We start from the raw sequence: 25595 nt of genomic DNA on the forward strand, positions 1-25595 counted from the left end.
TACCTGTCTAAACTAGAGAGTTAAACAGAAAACAGTGATGCAACTACCTGTGTTTACACAGGTAGGAATCTCAAGCTGTAAAAGGTCACTATGAAGTGAGAAGTCCATGCTAACAATAACTGCTTTGCCTTGCACAATAGCTCTGTGAACATCTATTTTGGCACCTGCTTAAAAATTTGGCTTGTAAGTTGTTTCACACAATTTATTTTACCCTGATTGCATTTGCCTTGAACATAAGGATCGAACTGTAAGAAAAAAAAAAGAGTAAAGAAAGAAAAGCAGAGGCAATGCATTGGAATGGCTAAGATGAGATTTGCTTATTTCACTCCCATGATTAACAACTTGTCAAATCTCATCTATGACTCAATGAATTACTCCAACAATCTTTAAGTAGGTTACAGCAAATGTGACTGAACAGGTCACACGGCATCTTCAGAAGAAAGAGGGAATTAGTATCTCACTACTACATAGACAAGGCTGCTAGCAAATACACTTATATCCTCTTTATAATTTATGTTGAAATATTATCTTACCTAGTTATCTGAGTTACTCATACACAAATGTAAGAAGCCTGGAAAACAAACAGAAAGAACTGTAGGTCTCGGCACAGTCAAGGAACTATGATGTGATTGGAATAACAGAGACTTGGTGGAGTAACTCATATGACAGAAGCACTGTTATCAATGGATATAAACTGTTCAGGAAGGACAGGTGGGATAGAAATGTGGAGGAGCTGCACTGTATGTAAGAGAGCAATATCATTGTTCAGAGCTTCGGTGTGAAATTGAAGAAAAAGCCTGTTGAGAGTCTGGGTTGAGATTGGAGGCGAAAGCAAAAAGAGTGATGTCATGGTGGACATGTGCTATAGACCACCAGACCAGGAGGCTCAGGTAGACAAGGCTTTCTTTAGACAAATAAAATAAGTTTCCAGATCACAGGCCCTAGTTTTCACGAGGGGCACCAATCACCCTGGCATCTGCTGGTAGAGCAAAATAGCCATGTCCAGACAATTCAGGAAATTTTTGGAGGGTGGTGGGCATGACCTCCTGGTACAAGTGCTGAAGGAAACACCTAAGGAACTTGCTCCTCTCAATCTGATGCTCACAAACAAGAAAGAATTGGTAGGGGAAGTAGATGTGGCTTGCAACCATGGAAGTAGTGACCATGTGATAATGGAGTTCAGGATCTTGACAAAGGGAAGAAAAGAGAGAAGCAGAATATGCACCCTGGACCTTAAAAATGCAGAATTTTGACTCTCTCAGGGAACTGATGGGCAGGGTCCCCTGGGTGGCTGATATGAGGTTGGGGGGAAGGTGTATAGGAGAACTGGCTGTATTTTAAAGAAGCTTTATTGTGGATGCAGGAATAGTAAACATGGCAGGAGATCCTATCGGCTTAACAGAGGAATCTCTGATGAGTTTAAACACAAAAAGGAAGACTACAAAAAAAAAACTCAGAGAGATGACTAGGGAGAAATACAAAAACACTGATTAAGCATGTGGAGATTAATCAAGAAGCCCAAAGTACAACTGGAGTTCCAGCTAGTAATGGATGTGAAGGATAACAAGAAGGGTTTCTATAGGTATGTTAGCAAAAAGAAGAAGGTCAGGGAAAGTGTGTGATTGTCACTGAATGGGGAAGGCAACCTAATGACAGATGATGAGGAAGAAACAGAAGTACTCTGTTTTTTTTTTTTTGCCTTTGTCTTCACAGACAAGGTCAGCTCTCAGAGTGCTACACTAAGGCAGCATATTATTGGAAGGAGGTGAGTGACCTTTGGTAGATTAAGAATGGGTAAAGGACTATTTAGAGAAGCTGGATGTGCACAAGTCCATGGGTTAGATCTACTGCATCCAAGAGTGCTGAGAGAATTAGCTGATGTCATTGTAGATACATTGGCATTATCTTTGAAAGCTCATGGTGATAAGGGAAGGTCCCGGACAAATGGAAAAAGACATGTAGTGGCCATCTTTAAAAAAGAGAAGGCAGAGGATCTGGAGAACTACAGACCAGTCAGCCTCACCTCAGTCCCTGGAAAAGTGATGGAGCAGATCCTCAAGAAACCATTATGAAACACTTGGGCTACGTCTACACGGGGATGCTACATCGAAATAGCTTATTTCGATGTAGCGAAATCGAAATAAGCTATTTCGATAAATAGCGTCTACACGTCCTCCAGGGCTGGTGCCATCGACGTTGGGCAGCACCACATCGAAGTAGGTGCTGCAGGGGAGCGTCTACACGCCAAAGCGGCAGACATTGAAATAGGGGTGCCAGAAACAGCTGCAGACAGGGTCACAGGGAGGACTAGCACTTCCGGGGCAACAGCTAGCCGCTCCCTTAAAGGGCCCCTCCCAGACACATTCAGCCTGCACAGCACGCGGTTTGCAGAGCCATAGGCACGCACACCTCGGCAAAGTAGTTATGGACCCCCAGCAGCAGCAGCAGCAGCAGCAGCAGCCAGAGGTCCACCCTGCCACCCCTGCAGGAGCAGTGCTCACCCTGCTCAATGCCATGCAGGAGGCAGCTGATCACTTTTTAGTCACAGAAGAGGAGCTGCACCCAGGGGAGGAGAAAGCAACCCCAGACCCTGCTGTCCTCCGCCCCCCAGCTCCCGCCGCCGGGTGTGGAGCTACCCCACGAGCACCAACTGGTGGGAGCGGCTGGTGCTCGGTGAGTGGGACGATGACCACTGGCTCCAGAACTTTCGTATGAGCCGGCAGACATTCCTGGAGCTCTGCTAGTGGCTCACCCCCACACTGAAGTACCAGGACACCGCCATGCGGCGTGCCGTCAGCGTGGAGAAAGGGGTCAGCATCACTGTCTGGAAGCTGGCCACTCCAGACAGCTACCGATCCGTGGGGCAGCAGTTTGGCATCGGCAAGGCCACCGTCAGGGCTGTCCTCATGGAGGTAAGAGGACCCATGGGGAGGGGGAGGCAACCCTGGGGGTGGAGGGGAGCCCTGGGGGTGGAAGGCCAGACACACCCTGCACACCCTTCACTGGTACTCTCCCATGTCCTTCCCCTGCAGGTCGTCCGCACCATCAACATAATGGGGATATGTACAAAGAGGGAGGGAGGGGCCACGTCCTGGGCCCCGCACCCCCTAATGTCCAGCGCTGGGGGTTGGCGGGTGCGACCCTCGCCTCGGCCTCAGCCCTGGCCAAGGCTGGCTTGGGGCCGGGCAAACTGGCAGATATGGCCGGCGGGTGTCAGCAGGCCCCAGGTCCCCCTCGGCGGAAGGCCCCTCAGTGGCGGACGGTGGTGGGACAGCGGGTGGAGCAGTGGGTGGGACGGCGGGTGGAGCAGGCAGGGCTGGCAGAGCAGCAGCCGGGGTGGCGTGGGGGGCCAGGTAGTCCACGATGCGCTCAAAAGTGTGCATAAAGGCCGCCCATGCCTCCTGGCGCCAGGCCAGCGCCTGCTCCTGCAGTTGGAGGCACCGCTTCTCCACCTGCAGGCGCTGCTCCGAGACCTCCAGCTGCCGCCAGAGGGTCGCCAGCAGCTGGGGGTCCATCGCCGTCCGGTGGTGGTGCTGGGTCCACCGTCGGCCCCGCCCTGGGGCTGTTCGGTGCTCCGGCGAGGGGTTGGCCTTTAGTGATGGCCCCGGTGGGCTCTCCGGGATCACTGACACCTCGCTGGCGCTCTCCGGGCCCTCCGATGGTGCAGTTGGGCAACACAGGGGGGGAAGAAGAGTGGAGACAGCCGTTAGTGTGGCCCCCAAGCCGTGGCCCTTGTCCCCCCACCCCTCTGCTGCTGGTTCCCCATCCCCATCCCCGGGAGATGCTGCTGATGATGATGGGTATCCCACCCCCTCCCCCTGAGGGACCCTAGGTTCCGCTCCCCCCATCCCCAGGGACAGGGGCTGTCGTGCTGCGGGGGGCAGGGGCTGATGCACTCTTCTGAGGGACATGCCACTGCTGTCCTTAGGGCCATGGTCATCTGGGCATGTGGAGGGCCCTGGTCATGTCTGTTGTCCCCGCCCCTCAACCCCGGGGGTGTGCACCGGGGGGGTAAATACCTGATGGTCCGCTCCCACGGTCAGGGAACACCCTGTGAGTGGACACCCTGCTGGAGCTCCGGGACGGCAGCGCGATGTGGAGTCCCCCGTTGCTGGGGGGAGGATTCCCCCTCCTCCTCCTCCTCCTCCTCCGGCATCCCAAGGGTGGGCTCCTGGGGAGGCCCCTGGGGTGCGGGGCTTGCCTCCAGGGCGGACTCTGCCTCGAGGGCCTGCTGGGGCTCGTCGGCCGAGGTGTCAAGAGTGGCCGGCGGTGAGGAGGTGTGCCGGGGGCCCAGGATTTCCCTGAGCTCCCTGTGAAAGGAGCAAGTGGTGGGGGCGGCCCCAGATCGGCTGGCCGCATCCCGGGCCCGGGCGTAACCCTGCCGCAGCTCCTTGACCTTACTGCTGATGTGGTCAGGAGTGCGGGCAGGGTGACCCCAGGCGGCCAGGCCCTCGGCCAGCCAAGCAAACGCATCCGCATTCCGCCTCTTGCTCCCCATTACCTGGAGCACCTCCTCCTTGCTCCAGAGCCCCACCAGGTCCCGGATCTCAGCCTCCGTCCAGGAGGGGCCCCGCTGCCTCTTCCCCAGCTGGCTGCCAGCCTGGGAGCCCTGGCTCCCCTTGGGGCGGGTGCCCTGGGGGCGCCTGGGGGGCTGGTGGCAGCCATCGCAGCGGGGGGGTGTCTCTGGGCTGCAGGGAGGCATGCAGGCTAGCCGCATGGCTGTGCTGCCACCTGCATGCTCTCTCAGCTTCCTGCACAGGAACGCAGGGGGCAGGGAGCTTTAAGGGGCTGCTGCGCGCGGCGACCATAGAGCTCAGGGGCTGGAGAGAGCGTCTCTCAACCCCTTGGCTGATGGCCGCCATGGCGGACCCTGCTATTTCGATGTTGCGGGACGCGGATCGGCTACATGTGCCCTACTTCGACGTTCAACGTCGAAGTAGGGCGCTATTCCCATCTCCTCTAGGACCCCAGGCGGCCAGGCCCTCAGCCAGCTGAGCGAACGCATCCGTGTTCCGCCTCTTGCTCCCCATTACCTAGAGCACCTCCTCCTCGCCCCAGAGCCCCAGCAGGTCCCGGATATCGGCCTCCGTCCAGGAGGGGCCCCGCTGCCTCTTCCCCAGCTGGCTGCCAGCCTGGGAGCCCTGGCTCCCCTTGGGGGGGTGCCCTGGGGGCGCTTGGGGGGCTGGCTGGATGCCATGGGGTGCAGGGTGGTGGGCTGCAGCTGACGAGGGACGTGCAGGCTGAGCATGTGGCTGTGCTGATGCCTGCACGAGCTCTCAGCTTTCTGCACAGGAAATAAGGGGGCGGGGAGCTTTAAGGGGCTGCTGCACGTGGTGACCATAGAGCTCAGGGGCTGGAGACAGCATCTCTCAACCCCTCAGCTGATGGCCACCATGGAGGACCCCGCTATTTCAATGTTGCGGGACACGGATCGTCTACACGTGCCCTACTTCGACGTTCAACGTCAAAGTAGGGCGCTATTCCCATCTCCTGATGGGGATAGCGACTTCGACGTCTCAACTTCAATTTCAACTTCGAAATAGCGGTCGCCACGTGTAGACGTGGTGGGCACTATTTCGAAGCTGGCACAGCTACTTCGAAGTAGCCGGCTCGTGTAGACGCGGCTTTGGAGAGGAAAGTGATCAGAAAGTCAACATAGATTCACCAAGACACAAATCATGCTTGACCAAACTAAATTACCTTCTGTGATGAGATATCTGGCTTTTTGGATATAGGGAAAGCAGTGAATATGACATACCTTGACTTTAGCAAAAAATTTATACATTCTCTCACAATATTCTTACCAGCAAGTTAAAGAAATGTGGCTCGGCTGAATGAACTATAAGGTGTATAGAATGCTGACTAGGCTGTCAGTCTCAATAGACAGTGGCCATCAACTCAATATCAAGTTGTCAGCTGGTATTAAGAGGAGTCCCCCAGGAGTTGATCCCAGGGCCATTTTTCCAACATCTTCTTTAATGAGTTGGATGATGGGACAGATTGCACTCTCAACAAGTTTGTGCATGATGCTAAGCTGTGGAGAGAGGTGGATAGGCTGGAGTGGAAAGACAGGGTCCAGAGTGACCTAGACAAACTGGAGAACTGGTCCAAAAAATCTGATGATGTTTAACAAGGACAAGTTCGGAGTCCTGCCCTTAGGATGGAGGAATCCCATGAACTGCTACAAACTAGGGACAGATTTTAGTAGAAGCATTGCCAGTAGATCAAGGGAAGTGATTATTCTCCTTTATTTAGCACTGGTGAGGCCACAGCTGGAGCACTGTGTTCCATATTGAGCCCCCTCACTCTAGAAAGGATAAGGACAAATTGGAGAGAGTTCAGTGAAAGTCAACTAAAATTATTAAGGTCTGGATCCCACTACTTACAAGGAGAGGTTAAGGTAACTGGGCTTATTTAGTCTTCAGAAGAGAAGAATGAGAGGGGACTTGATAGCAGCTTTCAACTACCTGAACAGGGGTTGCAAAGAGGATGGAGCTAGGCTATTCTCAGTGGTGGCAGATGACAGAACAAGGAGCAATGGTCTCAATAAATAATGCTCTCAAGTTGCACTGGGGGAAGTCCAGGTTGAAAAACTATTTCACTAGGAGCTTGATGAAGCATTGAAATGAGCTCTCCAGGAAAGTGGTGGAATTTCAGTCCTTAGAGGTTTTCAAGCCTGGATATGACAAAGCCTTGGCTGAAATGGTTTGGTTAGGGTTGGTCAAGCTCTGAGCAGCGGTTTGGACTGGATGACCTCCTGAGTTCTCTTCCAAACCTAACTTCTATAAATCTATGTAAATGAGAAATATCATAAATAAATCAATTGTTGAACAACTTCTTCAGAGTCTGAAATAACTTATGATGTTGCAAACCTGAATCCAGCCATCCGCTCATGATTCAGAAATAAAATTCCTGTTGTAGCCTGCTAACATCATGATACTATAACCTATTGAACAAGATCTCCAGAGAAGTGTATACCTTCAGCAAACCTAGCATGGAGAAACTTGGGAAAAAAATTAAAAAAAAAACCTTCTGAATAACCAACATAGAATAAAATTGTATTACTGAGAGATGTAGATTGTGCACAGTCTACATAAGGGAGCTTCAGACTGCCTAGCAAAAAATTGTGGGTATTCTTTGCCTTTAAGTTTTTGCGTGGGAGATACCAGCCTCCAAGAAAATTACAGTTAATTTTTTTTGCCAGTACAACCCAACTTCTGTATGGAACTGAAATGTGGGGTCCAACTGTAGTAACTGATTACACTGACTGTGATAGAAACTCTTCTTTTGATGTTCTACAAACCCATACTCTGTGCACAACCACGCCAAAAACAACAGCTGCTGACCAGAACTAAATCATTTCCCTCTTCAAACTCACACTCACAAAAGAATATTTAGTGATCTCTCAGCCAAAGAAACATTCTCCCTTCTGCAAACTACAGGAGTATTTAAAACTTGTCCCATATGAAAACACAACCTGCTCCTACCTGTCATTGCTCCCAGTCTCAAAAACTTTTCTGTCCTGATCAGTGGAACAAATAATACGAGTCCATGCCAAGAAATACTTAGGAAGATCGATCTGACCATAACAATATACAAGTCATTGGGAAGAGCAAATTAAAACTAGCAACAAGCTAAACCAATACAAATCATAGCACAGAAATATGCTACAGGTTCTACCTCTCTTAACCAGAATTCTCTTATCTGGCAACATCCCTCGTTCAGCAGCCTGTGCCTGCTGTCAGTAGCCGGCCCGGTCTCCCCACCACCTGTGGGTCCCAGAAATTTGTGCCTGCTGTCAGCCACCCACTGTTGGGACCCCTGGGCAGTGGAGAGTTGCAGGAGGCTGGTAGGCAGTGGGGAGCTAGTAGGCAGCAGATGGTGGGGAGGCTGGTGGGCAGCGGGAGACAGGGAGCCACAGGAAGCCGGGGATGGTGGGCAGCGGGGAGCCATGAGCTGCGTCTACACGTGCACGCTACTTCGAAGTAGCGGCAGTAACTTCGAAATAGCGCCCGTCACGTCTACACGTGTTGGGCGCTATTTCGAAGTTGAAATCGACGTTAGGCGGCGAGACGTCGAAGTCGCTAACCCCATGAGGGGATGGGAATAGCGCCCTACTTCGACGTTCAACATCGAAGTAGGGACGTGTAGACGATCCACGTCCCGCAACATCGAAATAGCGGGGTCCTCCATGGCGGCCATCAGCTGGGGGGTTGAGAGATACTCTCTCTCCAGCCCTTGCGGGGCTCTGTGGTCACCGTGGGCAGCAGCCCTTAGCCCAGGGCTTCTGGCTGCTGCTGCTGCAGCTGGGGGTCCGTGCTGCATATACAGGGTCTGCAACTAGTTGTTGGCTCTGTGTATCTTGCACTGTTTAATGAAAGTGTGTCTGGGAGGGGCCCTTTAAGGGAGCGGTTGGCTGTTGAGTCCGCCCTGTGACCCTGTCTGCAGCTGTGCCTGGCATCCCTATTTCGATGTGTGCTACTTTGACGTGTAGACGTTCCCTTGCTGCGCCTATTTCGATGTTGGGCTGAGCAATGTCGAAGTTGAACATCGACGTTGCTGGCCCTGGAGGACGTGTAGACGTTATTCATCGAAATAGACTATTTCGATGTCGCAACATCGAAATAAGCCATTTCGATGTTGGCTGCACGTGTAGACGTAGCCATGGGGAGCTGTGGCTGGCAGCTATGAACGGCTGCACGCTGCCAAAATCTGTGGGCAGCAGGGAGCTGCAGGAGACTGTAGCTGCTAGGACCCAGACATAGCCAGAAGCTGGGAGCCAGCTGCCAGGACCTGCAGTAAGTGAGGAGCCATCTAGGGGAGGCTGAGGGAAGATGACTTTCCCTTGCTCGATAAATTCTCTTATCCGGCTTGGGTCAGGTCCTGAGGGCGCTGGTTAAGAGAGACTTACCCCTTAGCAGATCACGTCACCACCTCAACAAAACCAACGTACACTCTCCCCAGATTCAGAACCAGTGATCATAAAGTGGAACTCTGAAGGCTCAAGGCAAGTCTAAATGCACAAACAAATGACTATGTAACCAAGAGTGTGACAAAGGAGACTGATACAGAGAGACTTTGTAATCCTGTGTCTCAAACATGAGGAAATATGAAAAAGATATTTCCTTAAATCATCAGGAATCATAAAAGATCCTTCATAAAAAGGAAAAGAAGGTCTGAAAGACCTTGGGAGAAAGGAGAGAGAAGACAGTGATGAAATAACATTGTGCTACATAGCAACCTGCCACCAGATCAGGGTGAAATATTAGTCCCACTGCAGTCAATGGCAAAATTCCTATTGACTTCAGCAGGGCCAGAATTTCATTCTAGGACTGGACAGTAATGACAAATAGACACTGGTGATCTATCTAAGGTACTAATGTGGTTCCATTATTGTACCATCTGGGCATCTCTCAATCAATGAATTAATATCAAAAGCCTTAAACAGTATCTAACCCCATTATGGGTAGACTGTACCCACCTATGATAGGCGCCTAAGAAGTCTGTCTTTTTCTTACACTTCAGCAATATTTGTGCATCGTCTCATGCTTAAAGGTTTCACTGACAAATTAATATATGCACTACTTTGCAGACACCTTACAATCCCTTTTATGTAACGGTTGCTACAACAGTATTTTTCTAAGAATTTTTCCTGTTCCACAGCTTTTTTTAATATAACTCTTAAAATACCAATCTAAAAATATTTTAAGTACAGTAATTGTTTCTTTTTAAACTGAGTCAGCAATGGTTTCATAAATATAGGGTCCTTTAAACAAAATCTGGAAAGAACATTTTGTTTTTATAGCACTATTTTCCAACCATAAAACTGCTTATATAAGTTATTTTATTTTTAAAAATTGGATATAACTTCTACTTTATAATTATTGTGTGTTGTTGTCTTTGAAAAGATACACCTTATAACTAAAATATTAATTTATTGAGAGGCACTATTTCTCATTTAGAGAACGAGCTACTTATGTAACTCTCACTCTGTCCGATTCTGTAGCTTGAGGTGCTTAAATACATGTGTAAATCTGGTCCTAGATCAACATTACAGCAGTAAGATTGAATAAAATAATCTAACAGTCAATATCAAACATCTCCAGAATATCATTAGGTAAATTCTTTAATCCCTGCACAGAACTGAATACTTCTTTTCCTACATATCTTCAAAACTGAATATATAATTAAAAGAAATACTCATTTATGCTTCTATCTCAGCTATCAGAATTAAAGTGGATTATTGGTAAACTATTACAGCATAACTGTTACTTCTTTTTGACACTGTCCATGATGTATAGTGGACAAACTTTATGAAACCAATGTTAGCTCCACCTTTGATAAGGCAAAGATTCATTTTCTCTAGGCTAAAATGTTTAGGGCAGTGAACCTTCTGGTTATCATTTAACATTCCTCAGTTGCATGCTGTGAGAAATACAACGACATGGTTACCAAAATAATTTATTTAAGTTATGCCCAGTCCCTCCCATACCCAGAAATTGAAGCTGGAAGAGACATATGTTTTTGCTCTCCTGGTACCATCATTATCGCACCACCTAAGGGGGGGGGCCCTCAGTACACGGGTTGGGTGTGCGTGTGATATGACAATACTTGTGAGAAATCTACGTGTGGACTGGAGTGTGGGGGCTTCGGGGCAGGGGTTAGAGTGTGTATAAGAGGTTCAGGGCCAGGGTGGGGATGTGGGGCATGGCAAGAGTCAGGACAGGAGTTTGGGGGTGAGGAGGGGCTCAGGGTATGGGCTGGGAATGTGCAGGGGATGCAGGAGTTTGGTGTTGGGGTAACGAGAGGCTCAGGCAGGGGGCTGGGGTGGGGGGTTCAGGAGTCAGTTGGGGTGAGGATGTGGGGGGCTCAGGGCAGGGAACTGTGGGGTTGTAGGAGTTGGAGGTGTGGGGGCCCAGGGCAGGGCATGTGTGGGGGTGAGTGCAGGGTGGGTAAGGGCACCATTTTGGGTGGGCGGTGGTGGGCAGCAGCTGCCCGTACTGGAACACTACTGCTCTTCTTCCCCTTCCCTATCAGGGAGTGAGGGGAAAGCGCACAGCTTGCACAAAGTAACCCCCTGTGCCCCTGCACCCTCGGCAGCTGGCAGGCACACAGCTGCTAGTCACAGGAAGGAGAAGAGCAGGACTCCTTGGTACACGTGGCTGCTGGCCCCTCACCCCCATCCCAAAGGGTGCTGGGGGTTGTGTTTGCTAAGGGCTGGGGAAGCCCTGGACTTGCAGGGGGTGCACCCACAACCAGCCTTTTTCGCCTGCCTCCTGCTTGGCAAGGCAGCCCAGAGGAAAGCTCCAGGAGCCCAGCTGGCAGCAGATGCAGCCGAGCGCGCCACTTGGCCAGCTTCTTCTTGCCAAAGCTCCGCACCAGGACATGCTGGCTTATTTTCACCTCTCCTCATCCCAAAACACACGGAGGGTCATTAGGACTGAGGTCTGTGACCTGTGGGCTGGATCCCTGTCTGTCACTTGTAGAAGCCAACTGTAAACTGGTAACACATTCGCATCAATTGATTCATTGGGATGAGAACTGCACTAGACAGCCAGTCTTCACCTCCAGCAGCCTTCGGAGCCACCCACCCACACCCACTTAATCAGATAACGGGTTAAACCTGGCATTTAAGTGATTAACCAGCTAAAGAGGATTTTACGTCCTGAAGAGCTAACATCTGCTTTTGACATGAGTGATCACAATGTTCTGGTAGCCCAGCTGCACAGACGGAGCTGGAGAGGATTGCCCTACAGTGGTTCCATTTGTTTTCCTGAAAGTCTTTCAATCAGTGGTACTGAGAGAAGATGCATCTCCTCCAAGACTTTCTTTCGAGTATCTTTTACAGGGTGACTTTGTCACCAGTGTTAAACCTTTCAGAGACCTGATTCAATGGTACGGGCTTCAGACCACTGTAAAACCACTAGTCACAGGACCAGTGTTTCCTGTAACCTGAACACTTGGGTGGCCACCCAGAAGAGATTCAAACGCTGTCCAGCTGATTAGCACAGCTCACAACCTCCCACAGCTGGCAGCTTGGGTATCTATTGGTGGTGCACAACTGTGCATGCCTTGGTGCACAAAACAAAATTTATTTCACATGGATGGAAAAAAATAGAGGGGACACTGGACACCACCATCTCTTCTGATCACTTCAGCAGTTCCATTATCCTAACTGTGATATCAGAAAGGACACATTAACCAGATACATGGATGCACTGTTTGTGGGACAGGGAAAACATTTAAAAGGCACTTCACATATAGTAGCTTTTTCTAGTAATTTACCTATTCTGTATCCTTTTAACCTTGGCTCCATATTACCATGGATCTGTGAACTATTTTATTGTCATGCTTTTCTATTGAAACATCATGCTATGGACTGTAGTGACAATGCCACTTTTGTCACATTGGCCAGATATGGCTTGGTGATGAGCACAATCTGCTAGCTGATGAGCACTCTCAGAGTCCCACTGATGTCAACTGGAGGTTGGAGGGGGAACCTTAGCCCCATGAGAACTTACAACATCCTGTAGAACCTGTAGGGTGAATACAACATTTGTGTAGTGTCTTTCACATCATTTCATTATGTGAAAGGTAGTAATTATGCTCCCAGCATATTGAGTTTGAAGGACAAATATATCCAATAGGCTGTCCCCTTTCTTAAAGTGATTCCTGTTCTTATTGTATTATTAAGCTATATGACTGGACCATTCCTGTCCTTTCAGAAGAGTCTTCTGTAATGTTAGTACATCCATACAATTGAAATTATAAATTACTCTACTGTTACAAGTATCAGAGGGAGTAGCCACGTTAGTCTGTATCCACAAGGCAATGAGAAGTCCTGTGGCACCTTATAGATGAACAGATTTATTGGAGCATAAGCTTTTGTGGGCAAAGACCCACATCAGACCCACTGTCATGCATCTGACTAAGTGGGTCTTTGCTCATGAACGCATATGCTCCAAAATATCTGTTAGTCTATAAGGTGCCTCAGGACTTCTTGTTGTGTCTACTGCTACAGTGTCAATGCAGACACTTCATTTGCTGTTACTAAGCAAAGAAAATTAAATAAAGAAGTTATAACAATGTGACAACATTCCAGATCCTAAAAATGAAGGAAACTCAGAATCAAGACACAAACTGTTCTTTACCATCCTGCTGTCCTATATACCTGAAAAGGGACAAAACATACTGCCAGTGCAGCCCCATGCATCAGGTATAGCACTTTTGAAATATCAACATTCCAGAGCATCAGCACTTCAGAGCATGCTGATTTTGTCTGCAGAGAAGTTATGTGTGAAAGCCAGGTTATCTCACCTGTTGTATCTCACCTTTGCACTGTAACAGATCTTATAAGCCACCTCCCATATGATCAAGCACAGTGTCCTGAGATCACAGAAATCCTTAGCATTACAGGGATGAGTTCATGATGGAGTGATGTACTTCACTCCAAATTTCTTTGTTTCAATTATTTAAGCAGCCACAGCACTTTTACCATAATGTTTCGTTTCCTAAACAATATGCAATTCAATTAAGTAATGCAAATGGCTGTTGCAAAATTTCTTTTAGTAGGCAAAAAAAGGAATGCCATCATTGCCTCAGTCTATTTTGAGAAGTTCTGCTATACAAAAGTGAACACCAAATTAAATTGTCTTAAAATATTAACTAAGGAAAAAAACACGATACTGAATTTTTATCCTTATACAGAAAATTCATTAGAAGTACACTGGATATAGTAAACAGTACACACACCTTTAAATATCTACTGGACTCACAATCATGAGCAGATCATAAGGGATTCAAACATTAATTTCCTCCAATTTGTAATCTCCATCAATTATTGATAAGAAATAAAATGATTTTAATAAAAACACCCCACCAGACTTACACCACTCTGCTAACCTATTTGAGAGACAGCAAAATGTCTAATTATTGTAGCTTGAAAAGTCTTACCTCTTACAACAAGGTCAGCGGAAGCCGAGGAGTTGTCAACGATTGTCTGCGCTGTGCACGTGTATCTTCCCGCATGTCGCAGCTGTACATTTTTAATAAGCATTTCACCATTGTTTTTTATCTGTTACAAAAATTGTATCATTCAGATTAATAATTTTCTTATATATTTGTAACACACACACATCTATCATTTGTATACTCTGATGGCCACTAATGACTCACAAGTGCTCAGTTTTAGGACAGAAGTAGATGATTACCCTCCTTAGAATAGTAACAGAGAGGTAGCCATGTTCATCTGCATTCTAACAAAACAAACCAGCAGTCACGTAGCACTTTAAAGACTAACAAAATAATTCATTAGATGATAAGCTTTCGTGGGACAGACCCACTGCTTCAGATCTAGTACATTTCCAATACAGACTGACGTAACATGGCACAGAGGTCCCCAAAAAATTAAATAAAAACTGACTAATCAGATACATGAACCTGAAGGAGGTGGTGGGGGGGACAGAAATACTAATAGGTTTGCCTGAGATCATTACAAATACCAAAAGAAGGGAAACAGTCCTTGTAATACTTGAGATACTTGCTATCTCTATTGAGGCCAAGTGTTAATGTATTGAATTTGGGCATGAATTCCAGTTCACACATCTCTCTTTGTAATCTGCTGTTAAAGTCTCTTTGATGTAAGACAAATATTCTCAGGTCTTTAACAGAGTGGCCCACTCCACTGAAATGCTCATTGACAGGTTTATGTGTATTAAGATTCCTGATGTCTGCTCTGTGCCCATTCATTCTTTAGCGAAGTGCTTGCCCTGTTTGTCCAATATACATAGCAGAGGGGCATTGCTGGCACACGATGGCATATATAACATTGTTTGAGGCACAGGAGAACGAGTCCCTGATCTTGCAATTAACATGGTGAAGTCCAGTGATGGTATCTCCACAATAAATATGTGGACAAAGTTGGCAAAGGGGTTTGTTGCAAGGAAAAGTTCCAGGATTAGTATTACTGTGGTATGGCCTGTGGTTGCTAGTGAGAATTTTCATTAGGTTAGGATGTTGCCTACAGAAGAGAACAGGACTCTTACCTAGGGACTTCCAGAGTGTAGCGTTATATTCTAGTATTGGTTGTAGGTTTTTGATGATGCAATGAAGAGTTTTAGGGTGGGTGCTATAGGTAACGACAAGTGGTGTTCTGTTATTGATCTTCTTGTGCCTATCTTGAAATAGCTAGGTTCTAGGTACTCATCTGGCCCTGTCAGTTTGTTTGGTTTTTTTACTTCTCCTGATGGATAATTAAGTTTTATGAATGCTTGGTAGAGATCTTGAAGTTTTTCGCCTCTGCCAATAGGATCGGAGCAGATGTATCTAAGGGCTTGACTATAAACGATGGATCGTGTGGTATGTGCAGGAAGGAGACTGAAGGCATGTAGGTAAGTGTAGCAGTCAGTGGGTTTCTGGTAGAGAGTGGTGTTGATCTGGCCGTCAGTGATTTGTACTGTGGTGTCCAGGAAATGGATCTCTCATGTGGAATGGTCCAGGCTGAGATTGATGGTGGGGTGCACATTGTTAAAATCTCTGTGGAATTCTTCCAGAGTGTCTTTATCATTGGTCCCAATCATAAAGATGTTACTGGTGTAGTGCAAGTAAAGGTGGGGTGATAGGAGACGAGAGCTGAGGAAACGTTCTAAATCAGCCATAACAATGTCAGCATACTGTGGGGCCATGCGAGTGCCTAAAGCACTACTGGTACGCTGGAGGTGTAAGTTGTCCCCATACTGGAAATAATTGTGGATAAGAACAAACTTACATAGGTCAGCCATTAGATTTGCCCTGGTAATATCAAGGATGGTCTTCCTTATTTACAAGAGGCACATGCAGCTCTGGAGCCACAGACTGCCGACCTCTGCGCTAGCCACTCATTCACTTTGTGCACATGTATCCCACGCATGTACACTGCCACATTAAAACATCAATTTACAATAGTTTTAGCCTACATTTCTCTTTTAAGTGATTCGCCAATATTACTTAAATTATTGTGAAATTAAACAGAGATACAGAAAAAAGCAATAGATAACACTATAATATATAACCATGTCAGTAGAGATCCGCTCCATGCACCAGTCCAAATTAAGCCCCAGCAATCAATGTACAGATCAGCTCTAACTTCTGCCTCCCTGGGATGCATCAGGAGAGGAGAAACCTGTTCAAGACCTCGGGACTATATTGTCCTCCCACGAACAACACAGAGATCATTTGAATAAAGATCTACAACTCCAGGCTGTATCACCTTTATATGTCACCACACGGTACTGGAGAACACCCATCATCCTTTTAAGGGGATTTCTGGGATTACCCGTGGCAAGGAGATTCCTCTGGCAGGACAGATGCCACGCAACAATGCTGCCAAGTGGTAGAACTTGAGCACAGGCACTCTGTTCAGATGGTCTTACTGAAAGTGAATTCCATGGGATCTATAGGATTTTAAAGGTGGAACCACAGGCTCCTTCCATGATGGGCAAAACTCTGCCTTTCCCAAGGAATAATCTGTAGACAAATTCGAGGTTCCATTCTGTAGGGTGCTGAGAACTCTTTCATCAGTTCAGCAAAACACATACCTATATAGTTAACTTTAAATCATTCCTGTTTCAAGGAACCTCAGTCTAAAGAGCTGAAGTGATTCAGATATGCAAGTCATTGTCAACGTGCAGATGGATTTGAAACACATCAGTGTAATGTTTTAAAACAGCTTACCAATAATAAGCAACAGAGTTCATAGAGTAATTTCATCTTATTGTTAGGTACAACTAGTATTAGAGAAGCACCTAAAAGCACCTAAAAGCGAGCCTCCCAGCATACAGACATAATTATAGACTAGCCTTTTCACTGTAAAATATTAATTTTCCATGGTATATTAACACAACATTCAACTGATAGCATAACTTCTGATCTCATGTCAGGACGGTAAGTAATTATGAGATTCCAAACCCAAACATTACCTTAGCATGGAAAGTTGCCTTATGTCTTCAGAGGATAAACTGAGTAATTCTAAACAAAATTTAACTCAAAGGGCAATAGTTATACATGGAAATGGCATAAATATCCCAATCTGAAATGACAGCTTGCAGTAACGTTTTGCAGGAAATGAGAATTTTACTAAAGTTACCAAAAGTCAGATATGTGAATGACAATGTTTCATGCAATGTTATCTACTAAACACAACACTACAGAAACAAGCTCTTACGTAGGCTCTGGCCTGGAAAGCCCTTTTCAGCCTTAATATCAGACCACAACCACTCCAGCTCTTCTTGACCACCTCTGCGCTCTGTTATATTTTATATTTACAATCCCTAGTAAGTTTTCCCACTTTTTTCTGGGGAAGGGTACAGTAGTTGCCAGAACTGGCTGCTACTACTTCTCCCTTCCTTCAGGCTTCTTACTCTTCAGTATCTCTTCCTTCCTTTCTCCTTATACAGTCCCAGCTGCTGGGGACAGTTCCATCCCATTAGACCCTCAGTTCAGTGGTGTCACCACTCAGCTAACTGACCATCTCTGCCAGCTGCTTGTCTTTTAATTACTATAAACTGGTGGGGAGTTGAGTGACAGGGTGCTGAAACTCTTGCACTCAAGCCTTTCTAACTCTGGCCCCAAATGCTATGTTTTTAGCTAGCCAAAGATTTTTTTTTCATCTCTAGATTTACCCAGCATTGATCGGGTCTTTAACTCAATTTTTGTTTTTTGGAAAATAAAATGAAGATGGACAAGCTTCACTTAAACCAGTGTTCTGGGATGGAGATGTGGGGTTCAATACGTGCTGTCCTGTGAGAGAGGACTACTCCTGCCCTCTCTCACCACAGCAGCTTGAGGCTAAGTGAGAAGTGCATTTCCATGGCTGCTGCAGCTCCAGGAGACACTGCCAGGAGAGCTGAGCCTGTCTCCCAGCTGGCACAGGTGCAACTTCATCTGCCCCGTGTTCCATAGCTAGAGTGAGGAATGCAGCAAATTGTGCACTTTCGCCTGGATCCTTGATGAAGGGGAACAGCCAGAAATGGTCCCACGTTAATTGATGGGTGGGGGAGAGTCAGCCTTCCCTGCCTTCCATAAAGAATGTCTGGGGGTTGAGAGACTCAGGGCTGGGACAGTCCTGGATGGTAGGGGTGCACCTAGCCAGCCCCTTTCACCTGCCTGGTGATTCTCTCTTTTCTGAATGGTGTTATAAGAAACAATCCCATTCCAGGCACATCCCATTTTCCTGGCACAACCAAACCCTCAATTTGCTTTAAGCTATGATAAGAGGAAGCTGTATACCAAATTTTGGTGGTACTAGCTCTTACTGTTTAGGAGGTGTTCTTGAACAAACCGACAAATAGACAGATGGACAGACACACTAGCTCTCTCAAACATATGGTAGATTTCATTCATTGTGGTCTGACTTATTAGTTTGAACTAAGTAGTGGATACTTCTTTTTCATGGAATCTACTTTTTTTCCCCAAATTACTATTTAATACCACACCATGTTCACTGAGTTTCTTAGGCAAAAAAAAAAGAAAAAAAAGAAAAAACAAACAAACAAACTCAGGTAAAACTAGTGACTGCAAAAGTAAACCACAATGTATTCTGAAAAACTCTCCAGTATCTATAACCCACAAATGAGGATGTAAAGTAACAGAATCCATGCATTCATTTTGTCCATTTTAAAATCCATTAAAAGAACATTGAAGTGCAATGTCAAGCACTTAGAAACTGGTTGCTTGTTTAACTTCAGTTTACTCTGTGTACTTTACTGTGTAATACACTTTTAAATTCCACGATCATATGTTAGTTTGTCCACAGTACCTCTACCTCATTTACTGCACAGGATGAACAACACTACCTGGATGAGTAAATATTCTGTTTTGTTATATATTGCTTATTCAGTGTGTGACTTATTAACTGACTTCAGACAGAATTATTTGTTTTCCTCATTCTGGGCTTCTCTACACTTGCCCCCCAACTTTGAAGGGGGCATGTTAATCAGGATGATGAAAGATTACTAACGAAGTGCTGCAGTGAATGTGCAGTACTTCATTAGGCTAATTCTCCCTCGCTGCAATTTTGAAGCTTCGAACTTCGAAGCGCCGGCATGTGTGTAGCTACAGGCACTTCGAAGCGCCGGCATGTGTACAGCTACAGGCACTTCGAAGTGCCTGCGATACTTCGAAGTCTCTTTACTCCTCAGTGTCTTACATTAGTTAAAATTTTGAGGAGTAAAGGGACTTTGAAGTGCCCGCGGCTACACGCATGCCAGAACTTCCAAGTTTGACACTTCGAAGTTGCTGCAGGAGAGAATTAGCCTAGGTACTGCACATTCACTGCTGCACTTCATTAGTAATTTCCTGTCGCCCTGATTAACATGCCCCCTTCGAAGCTGGGGGCGAGTGTAGACCCAGCCTTTATCATTACAGTATCAGAATTCTTCACAAACATGAATAAAATTGTTTTCAAAATACACTTCTCAGGTGAGATGGCAGTATTATCCTCATTTTAACAAGGGAGAATTGAAACAAAAAGGGGAACATAGAACATATTCGCTAATTCTGAGTAATCAATAACTTGGCTGAATTTGCCTGAATGGCAAAGGGTACACCCATCCCACAGTGACAACAGCGCACCCCCTAGAGTTTCACAACCTAACATGTAAAAGATTATTTTAACATCTGCAGAACAAGATACTTCCCCCTTAACCTGCTTTTCAGAAATGGCTAAACCTTTTCAGATGAAACTTAAAAAAAAGCTGCCTGTGGTAGACACCTGGCATTTCACCCCATATAAATTTGACAAAATAATGAACAATTGAAAACAGAATTTTATAATGGGAAGTATAAATCAACCTTAACCATATGCACTGCTACCTGCAGCACCTGTAATAATTCCAGATATGTACACATTGCGGGTCAAATAGTGCACTTTTTTATACCAGTGCAGAAACAGGAGTTGCAATTGCAAAACACTGTAGAAATACAAGTATCAGAGAGGTAGCCGTGCTAGTCTGTAGCTTCAAGAACAACAAGAAGTCTTGTGGCACCTCATAGACTAACAGATATTTTGGAGCATAAGCTTTCATGGGCAAAGACCCGCTTCATCAGATGCATGAGTGGGGGGTTGGTGGTTTCAGAGGGGTATTAAAGAGTGGGGTGCCAGTAAAGTGGGAGGGCCAGAGCTGACAAGGTCTATTCAGCAAGGTGGAAATGGCCCAGTATGTTGATGATTTCCACCTTGCTGCATAGACCTTGTCAGCTCTGGCCCTCCCCCTTTACTGCGACCCCACTCTTTAATACCCCTCTGAAACCCCGCCCCACTCATGCATCTGATGAAGCGGGTCTTTGCCCATGAAAACTAATGCTCCAAAATATCTATTAGTCTATAAGGTGCCACAAGACTTTTTGTAGAAATACAAACCTCTATAAATACACACACACATACACAATTATGTGTAATATGTTATGTTAAATAATATATTTACACAATGTTTAGAATTACTTACTTATTCACATATGCTAGTTTGTAAATGTATCCTGTAACTTCCTTAGAAAAGGATTACTGAAGTAAATCACAACATTACCCATGCGTTAGTCTTTAACATATTTTCATAAAAACTTGATCACCCTTTCAAAATATATCTAAAGTTCTTTCATGCAAGGTAAAATATTACAAAAGATTAACAGCTGGATTGATATCATACCACATTGGAATGATTAACATAACTCTCCTAACTCACTCCAGATTGTTCAGAATCTGAATTTTTCTATGGATAACAAACATGAAACAAATGCTTACCATCATGAACTTTCACAGTCAGAAGCACAGTGGCAGTATTCAAAATAAAAATAATGTAAAAATCAATGTTGGTAGAATTAAATTTAGAAGTCATGACTATTTCAAAAGTTTTTCTCATAGAAAACATTTGCATTGTTCAACACAAACAAAAACTGCATGGGATTCCATTAATGGTTCTGAAGTTAGAAATGCTTCAGCTGTTTACACCACAGTGGATGTAATGGTCACTTATAAGGTCCAGATTTATGTCTCCTGACTGAAAACAAGGAAACAAAAAATAAAATGCAAACATTTTAAAATATCTGAAACAAGAATTTCAACTGAGAACAGCCATATTGGAGATCAAAATGGCAAGAGAGAAATGTACAGCAATTTGGAAAGGAAATATAAGAGGAGGCAGGACAGTATACAGGTACACAAAAGAAAAGTCTGATCTGGAAGCTTCTGTGACAAAAGAACAGGCAGCCAGAGAATGAAATTAACATGCAACAAAAATTAAAAAGTAAGTGTTTTGGTGCAACTTAGGAACTCTTTCTTTAAGGACATACCGGAGAGAGCGTTAATTGGGTGCAAATGAGGGAACGAATAGCACATGAAGTTAGTTCTACACTTCTACACTTCACTGGCATCTAGTGTAAAGAACCACCTCCAGATCAGAATGTAGCAAATGCAGGTGCAATGTGCAGTATTTATTTCCTGTCTGAGGCATTGAGACTGCCCACAGCCACTTAGACTTCATAGACTATTGGTCTTTTCCAGTACATGAATTCTTGTTTTCCTACAATACATATCCCTAATTAGCACCATTCTGGTTTTTAATTGTTATTAAATTACTATCTATGAACACTTTTCATTTCATTACATTATGGTGCTGACTGTCCCCTCTGCCAGTGTGGTGAAAGATACACACACCAGGTAAATTAAAACTCATGATAGTTTTGCGGCATACTGCTCCCCTTTGCCATAGAAACTCCTTCATGTGTGCTTCATGGTGATCCGACTCTACAGGGCTCTTCAGAATAATCTTCCCCCAAAGCATATGGAGACTTTTTTATACATTGGCACTGACTGGTTACAGATGCCAACTCCTCTTTCCCTGAGTCATGTCTGACCTGTGCTGACAACAGGAAGAAGCAGCTGAATACCACTGTTTTGTGAAAGTGACAGAAAGGAATTGCCTCTTCTTCTTGATAAAGCAATGGAGGAAACTCTTCATCTTTCCAGTTCTCTACATTAAAAAAACAAACAAAAAAACCCCAAAAACCTAAAACCCCAAATGTTTCAATGCTGACCTTGAGCTTTATTAATGTATCCTGGAAGCAATCACTTAAACCATGCATCTCTAAGCTTTGCCTGTTGTGAAAATACACATAAGCGAAACTTGTTCTAAACCACACAGGTTTGGTCTCATATACATAGCTCAGAATTCACATGAGCTAATCATCTTGCTCCTTTCATTCAACACATTTAAAATTTGAATTGTCCACATTCATTTTAATACATTTAAATTTATAATTAAATCACTTGGTTTTTTTAATGTTATATCTACTGACATACTAGTATAAGTATCAGTAATCTTCTGCAAATTTCCCTTCTATGTTAGGGCAAATGCCTTAGTCTTGAGCTAAAAATGGCAAGAGAAAAATCTGATCTATCCTGAAAATAAAAAATGTATACACTTGATCTCTCTTTGTTTCTCTGTGGAGCTCTCCTGCACCAAGCTGTTTGTCGTCAGTGATAAAGCTTGCTATACCTCAATAGGAGCCTGGCTTCACAGTGGTAATAGGAAAGCTTACCAAGCAAATAAAGAACATTGGCATCAGCAGATTTTGTCCACAAATTAGATATGAATGCTTTGTATGTTTTCCTTCAAAACCTCAGCTTGGCTAGGTTGCAAACTGCCTCTGTCAATAGAGAGAGAGCTGAATCACAAACTGGAAATTGTGATAGCAGTACTCGGGGATGTTCCAAAGTGTGCATGTGGTTCACCACTCAAATGTTTGCCAACTTTAAAGCAAAGGACTTTAATCAGATAAGCCCTCTACTTCTGCTTTTAAACTGCAAAATCATGCCAAAGACAGAAATACCTTTGTGATGTACACTCCTGCTGAGACATAGGGCTCTCTAAAGACCTTTACCACTTAACTTTTGGTCTGAATGCGATGAAAGGTGAAGGCAACTCCTTCACAGTACCTCTGGTCATCTGTGGATCTATCCCATCAGATCACAGGAAAAGACATTCCATCATGCAGATGACATGCCACTTGGCACTAACTAAGCTAATTTGGAGGAGCTATGCCACAGGTCAGCAATCCCCAGCACAGATGCCAAGAGTGGCACATGAGCCAATTTTCATCGCATGCAAGGAGGGAGCTTAGCCCCGGCCCTCCTCCTCCCATGAGCCAGGAGATTGCTCAAAGCCATGCCACCTGTGGATTAACAAAAAAACAGCTAATTCTACAATCTACCACCTAAACAGTAAAGCTCTGCATCTTAATATATTTATCAATGAAGCTGTTGTAAGTAGGTCTATTAGTGACTTTAAAAAGTATCACCGGCACTCGGACCATCCATAGAGGTTAAAAGGTCAGATTCCAGCACTCTGCCTCGGAAAGGTTGCTGACCCTTGAGCTATACAAGTCAGTGAATATAATTAACAAGAAGCAGTGGGCAAAGTTTTCAAATTTGGGTCCCCAAAATTAGGCATGTAAGTTTCAGCAGTTCTGAACGGGTGTTCTGAATATATAATGGGCAGCAAGTAATTCAGGAAAAAGAGAATGAGTTTAGCCAGAGCTTGCTGTCTCCTTTCTTTAAAATAGTTTAAAGGATCTTCTTTAACATCTGTAAATCTTCCATAGAAAGAAATGCTAAATGAAAACAAGTTTCCCTCAGTTCTCTTGTCCCAGTGAAGGGTGATGAGGAATAGGGCGAAAGATAGCCATTGGCACTTTAATAAATACAAATAGCGCAGTTACTTTGATAGTTGTAGCTACTTGTGCTGATAGTGTAAAATGTGGGTGTAGTTAGTATTCTCATTGCTTGTTTTCAAAGGACATGGACAAAATCTAAGATTAACAGCAGTGTAATCTCATTGTCTGAGTCTCATTAGCAGCCGAATTTGGTTTATTCTGGTTTGTAAGACATATCTGGCATGCAAGTTAGGGGTAACTAAAAATCAGCAGTCTAATGATAGGGCTTACAGGGTAGGACCTCATCCTTCAAAGACCTATACTTATCTGAGAAGGAAGTATGGTGCTAATTCTACCCTGGATATGTGGACTAGGACATATTTCCAACACATATATTATTCTTCTCCCTTCATAGATTCCACTCTTTCTGGTGCCAGAAGACACTTGGGGAGTTGTTCTTTGTAATGGTATCACTATGATAAGGTCTCCTGTTACTTCATTTTCAAAAAAGAAAATATGCTAGAAGCTGAACAAGACTAATGTTCCTAGTAGCTGGTAGGTGGAGGGTATCAGCTAAACTTATAACAAGATTTCTGAGTGGAGTTATGGGCCTATGCCTTTTGAGCCTATGCTTGCCACAACAGGCATGACATATGGTTTCTAGTGGCCTTCAGTCTCACAAGCACATAGGTAACACAGATGCTGTGAGCTGGTTTTTCAGTTTTTCTTTATTTCCTCCTGGAGCAGCAGTTGGCATATTTCTAGCTCTCATGGAACAGACAAAGATGTATTGTTTTGGAAATATCACTGCAGATTAATAATATGTTTTCCAGCATCAGCGGGGTAGCCATGTTAGTCTGTACCCACAAAAACAATGAGAGGTCTTGTGGCATCTTATAGACTGGCAGATTTTTTTGGAGCATAAGCTTTCATGGGCAAAGACCCATTTCATTAGATGCATGCTTATGTTCCAAAAAATCTGTTTATAACGTGCCGCAGGACTTCTCAATGTTTTCCAGTGCCACCTGTCTTAGCTAACAGCTTGTTTACCTCACCCTCAGCACCATGTCTACTGCTTTCTTTCTCCTGCTTGCTCTTAACCACTGACACCACATCTTTTGACCCAGGCTCCCTCCCTCTATTGTTATATTCATTATTAAATTCTAGGTTCTTCACAAAATTTGACACAAATTGGCCAGAAACAAATAACCCCAAGCCCACCTTTATGACTATGTGTGTGTGAGGTGGGGAGGGGGATTGGCAGATGGTGACAAAAGTGTATTGGACGACACATGTAGAGACTCAGGACTCCTTTAGTGTTGATCTGTCTGAGCACACATTCACTGGCTACTGTCTGCTCCCTTAAACAATTTAACAGCTTCCTTCTGCACAGCTGAATATTGCTCTAAACGTCCTTGCTATGCCTCTGGTTCTCATTCTCATCCCAATCCATCCATCACCACTTCCTCCTTACTGCTTCGTAAACTACTTTCCCTGTATAAATTTTTCACTCCCTCCATTTTAAAAACTCTCCTCAGCCGTGTCTACAGGTGGACGCTACTTCGAAGTAGCGGCACCAACTTCGAAATAGCGCCCGTCGCAGCTACCCGCGTCGGGCGCTATTTCGAAGTTAACTTCGACGTTAGGCGGCGAGACGTCGAAGTCGCTAACCCCATGAGGGGATAGGAATAGCGCCCTACTTCGACGTTCAACGTCGAAGTAGGGACCGTGTAGTCGTTGCGCATCCCGCAACTTCGAAATAGCGGGGTCCGCCATGGCGACCATCAGCTGAGGGGTTGAGAGATGCTCTCTCTCGAGCCCCTGCGGGGCTCCATGGTCACCGTGGGCAGCAGCCCTTAGCCCAGGGCTTCTGGCTGCTTCTGCGGCAGCTGGGGATCCATGCTGCAGGCACA

At 45.2% G+C, this 25595-nt stretch overlaps 1 protein-coding gene across 1 annotated transcript in view; it reads right to left on the reverse strand.

The window, feature by feature from the left end:
* Window positions 1–25595, reverse strand: part of CNTN1 (contactin 1) — a 187105-nt gene that overhangs the window by 81775 nt on the left and 79735 nt on the right. The window contains exon 13 of the mRNA XM_074984080.1: window positions 13954–14074. Within this exon, the coding sequence (XP_074840181.1) occupies window positions 13954–14074 (121 nt within the window). The remainder of the gene's footprint in view (window positions 1–13953; window positions 14075–25595) is intronic.

This window comes from Carettochelys insculpta, chromosome 1, assembly GCF_033958435.1.
Source record: "Carettochelys insculpta isolate YL-2023 chromosome 1, ASM3395843v1, whole genome shotgun sequence".
Lineage (NCBI taxonomy): Eukaryota > Metazoa > Chordata > Testudines > Carettochelyidae > Carettochelys > Carettochelys insculpta.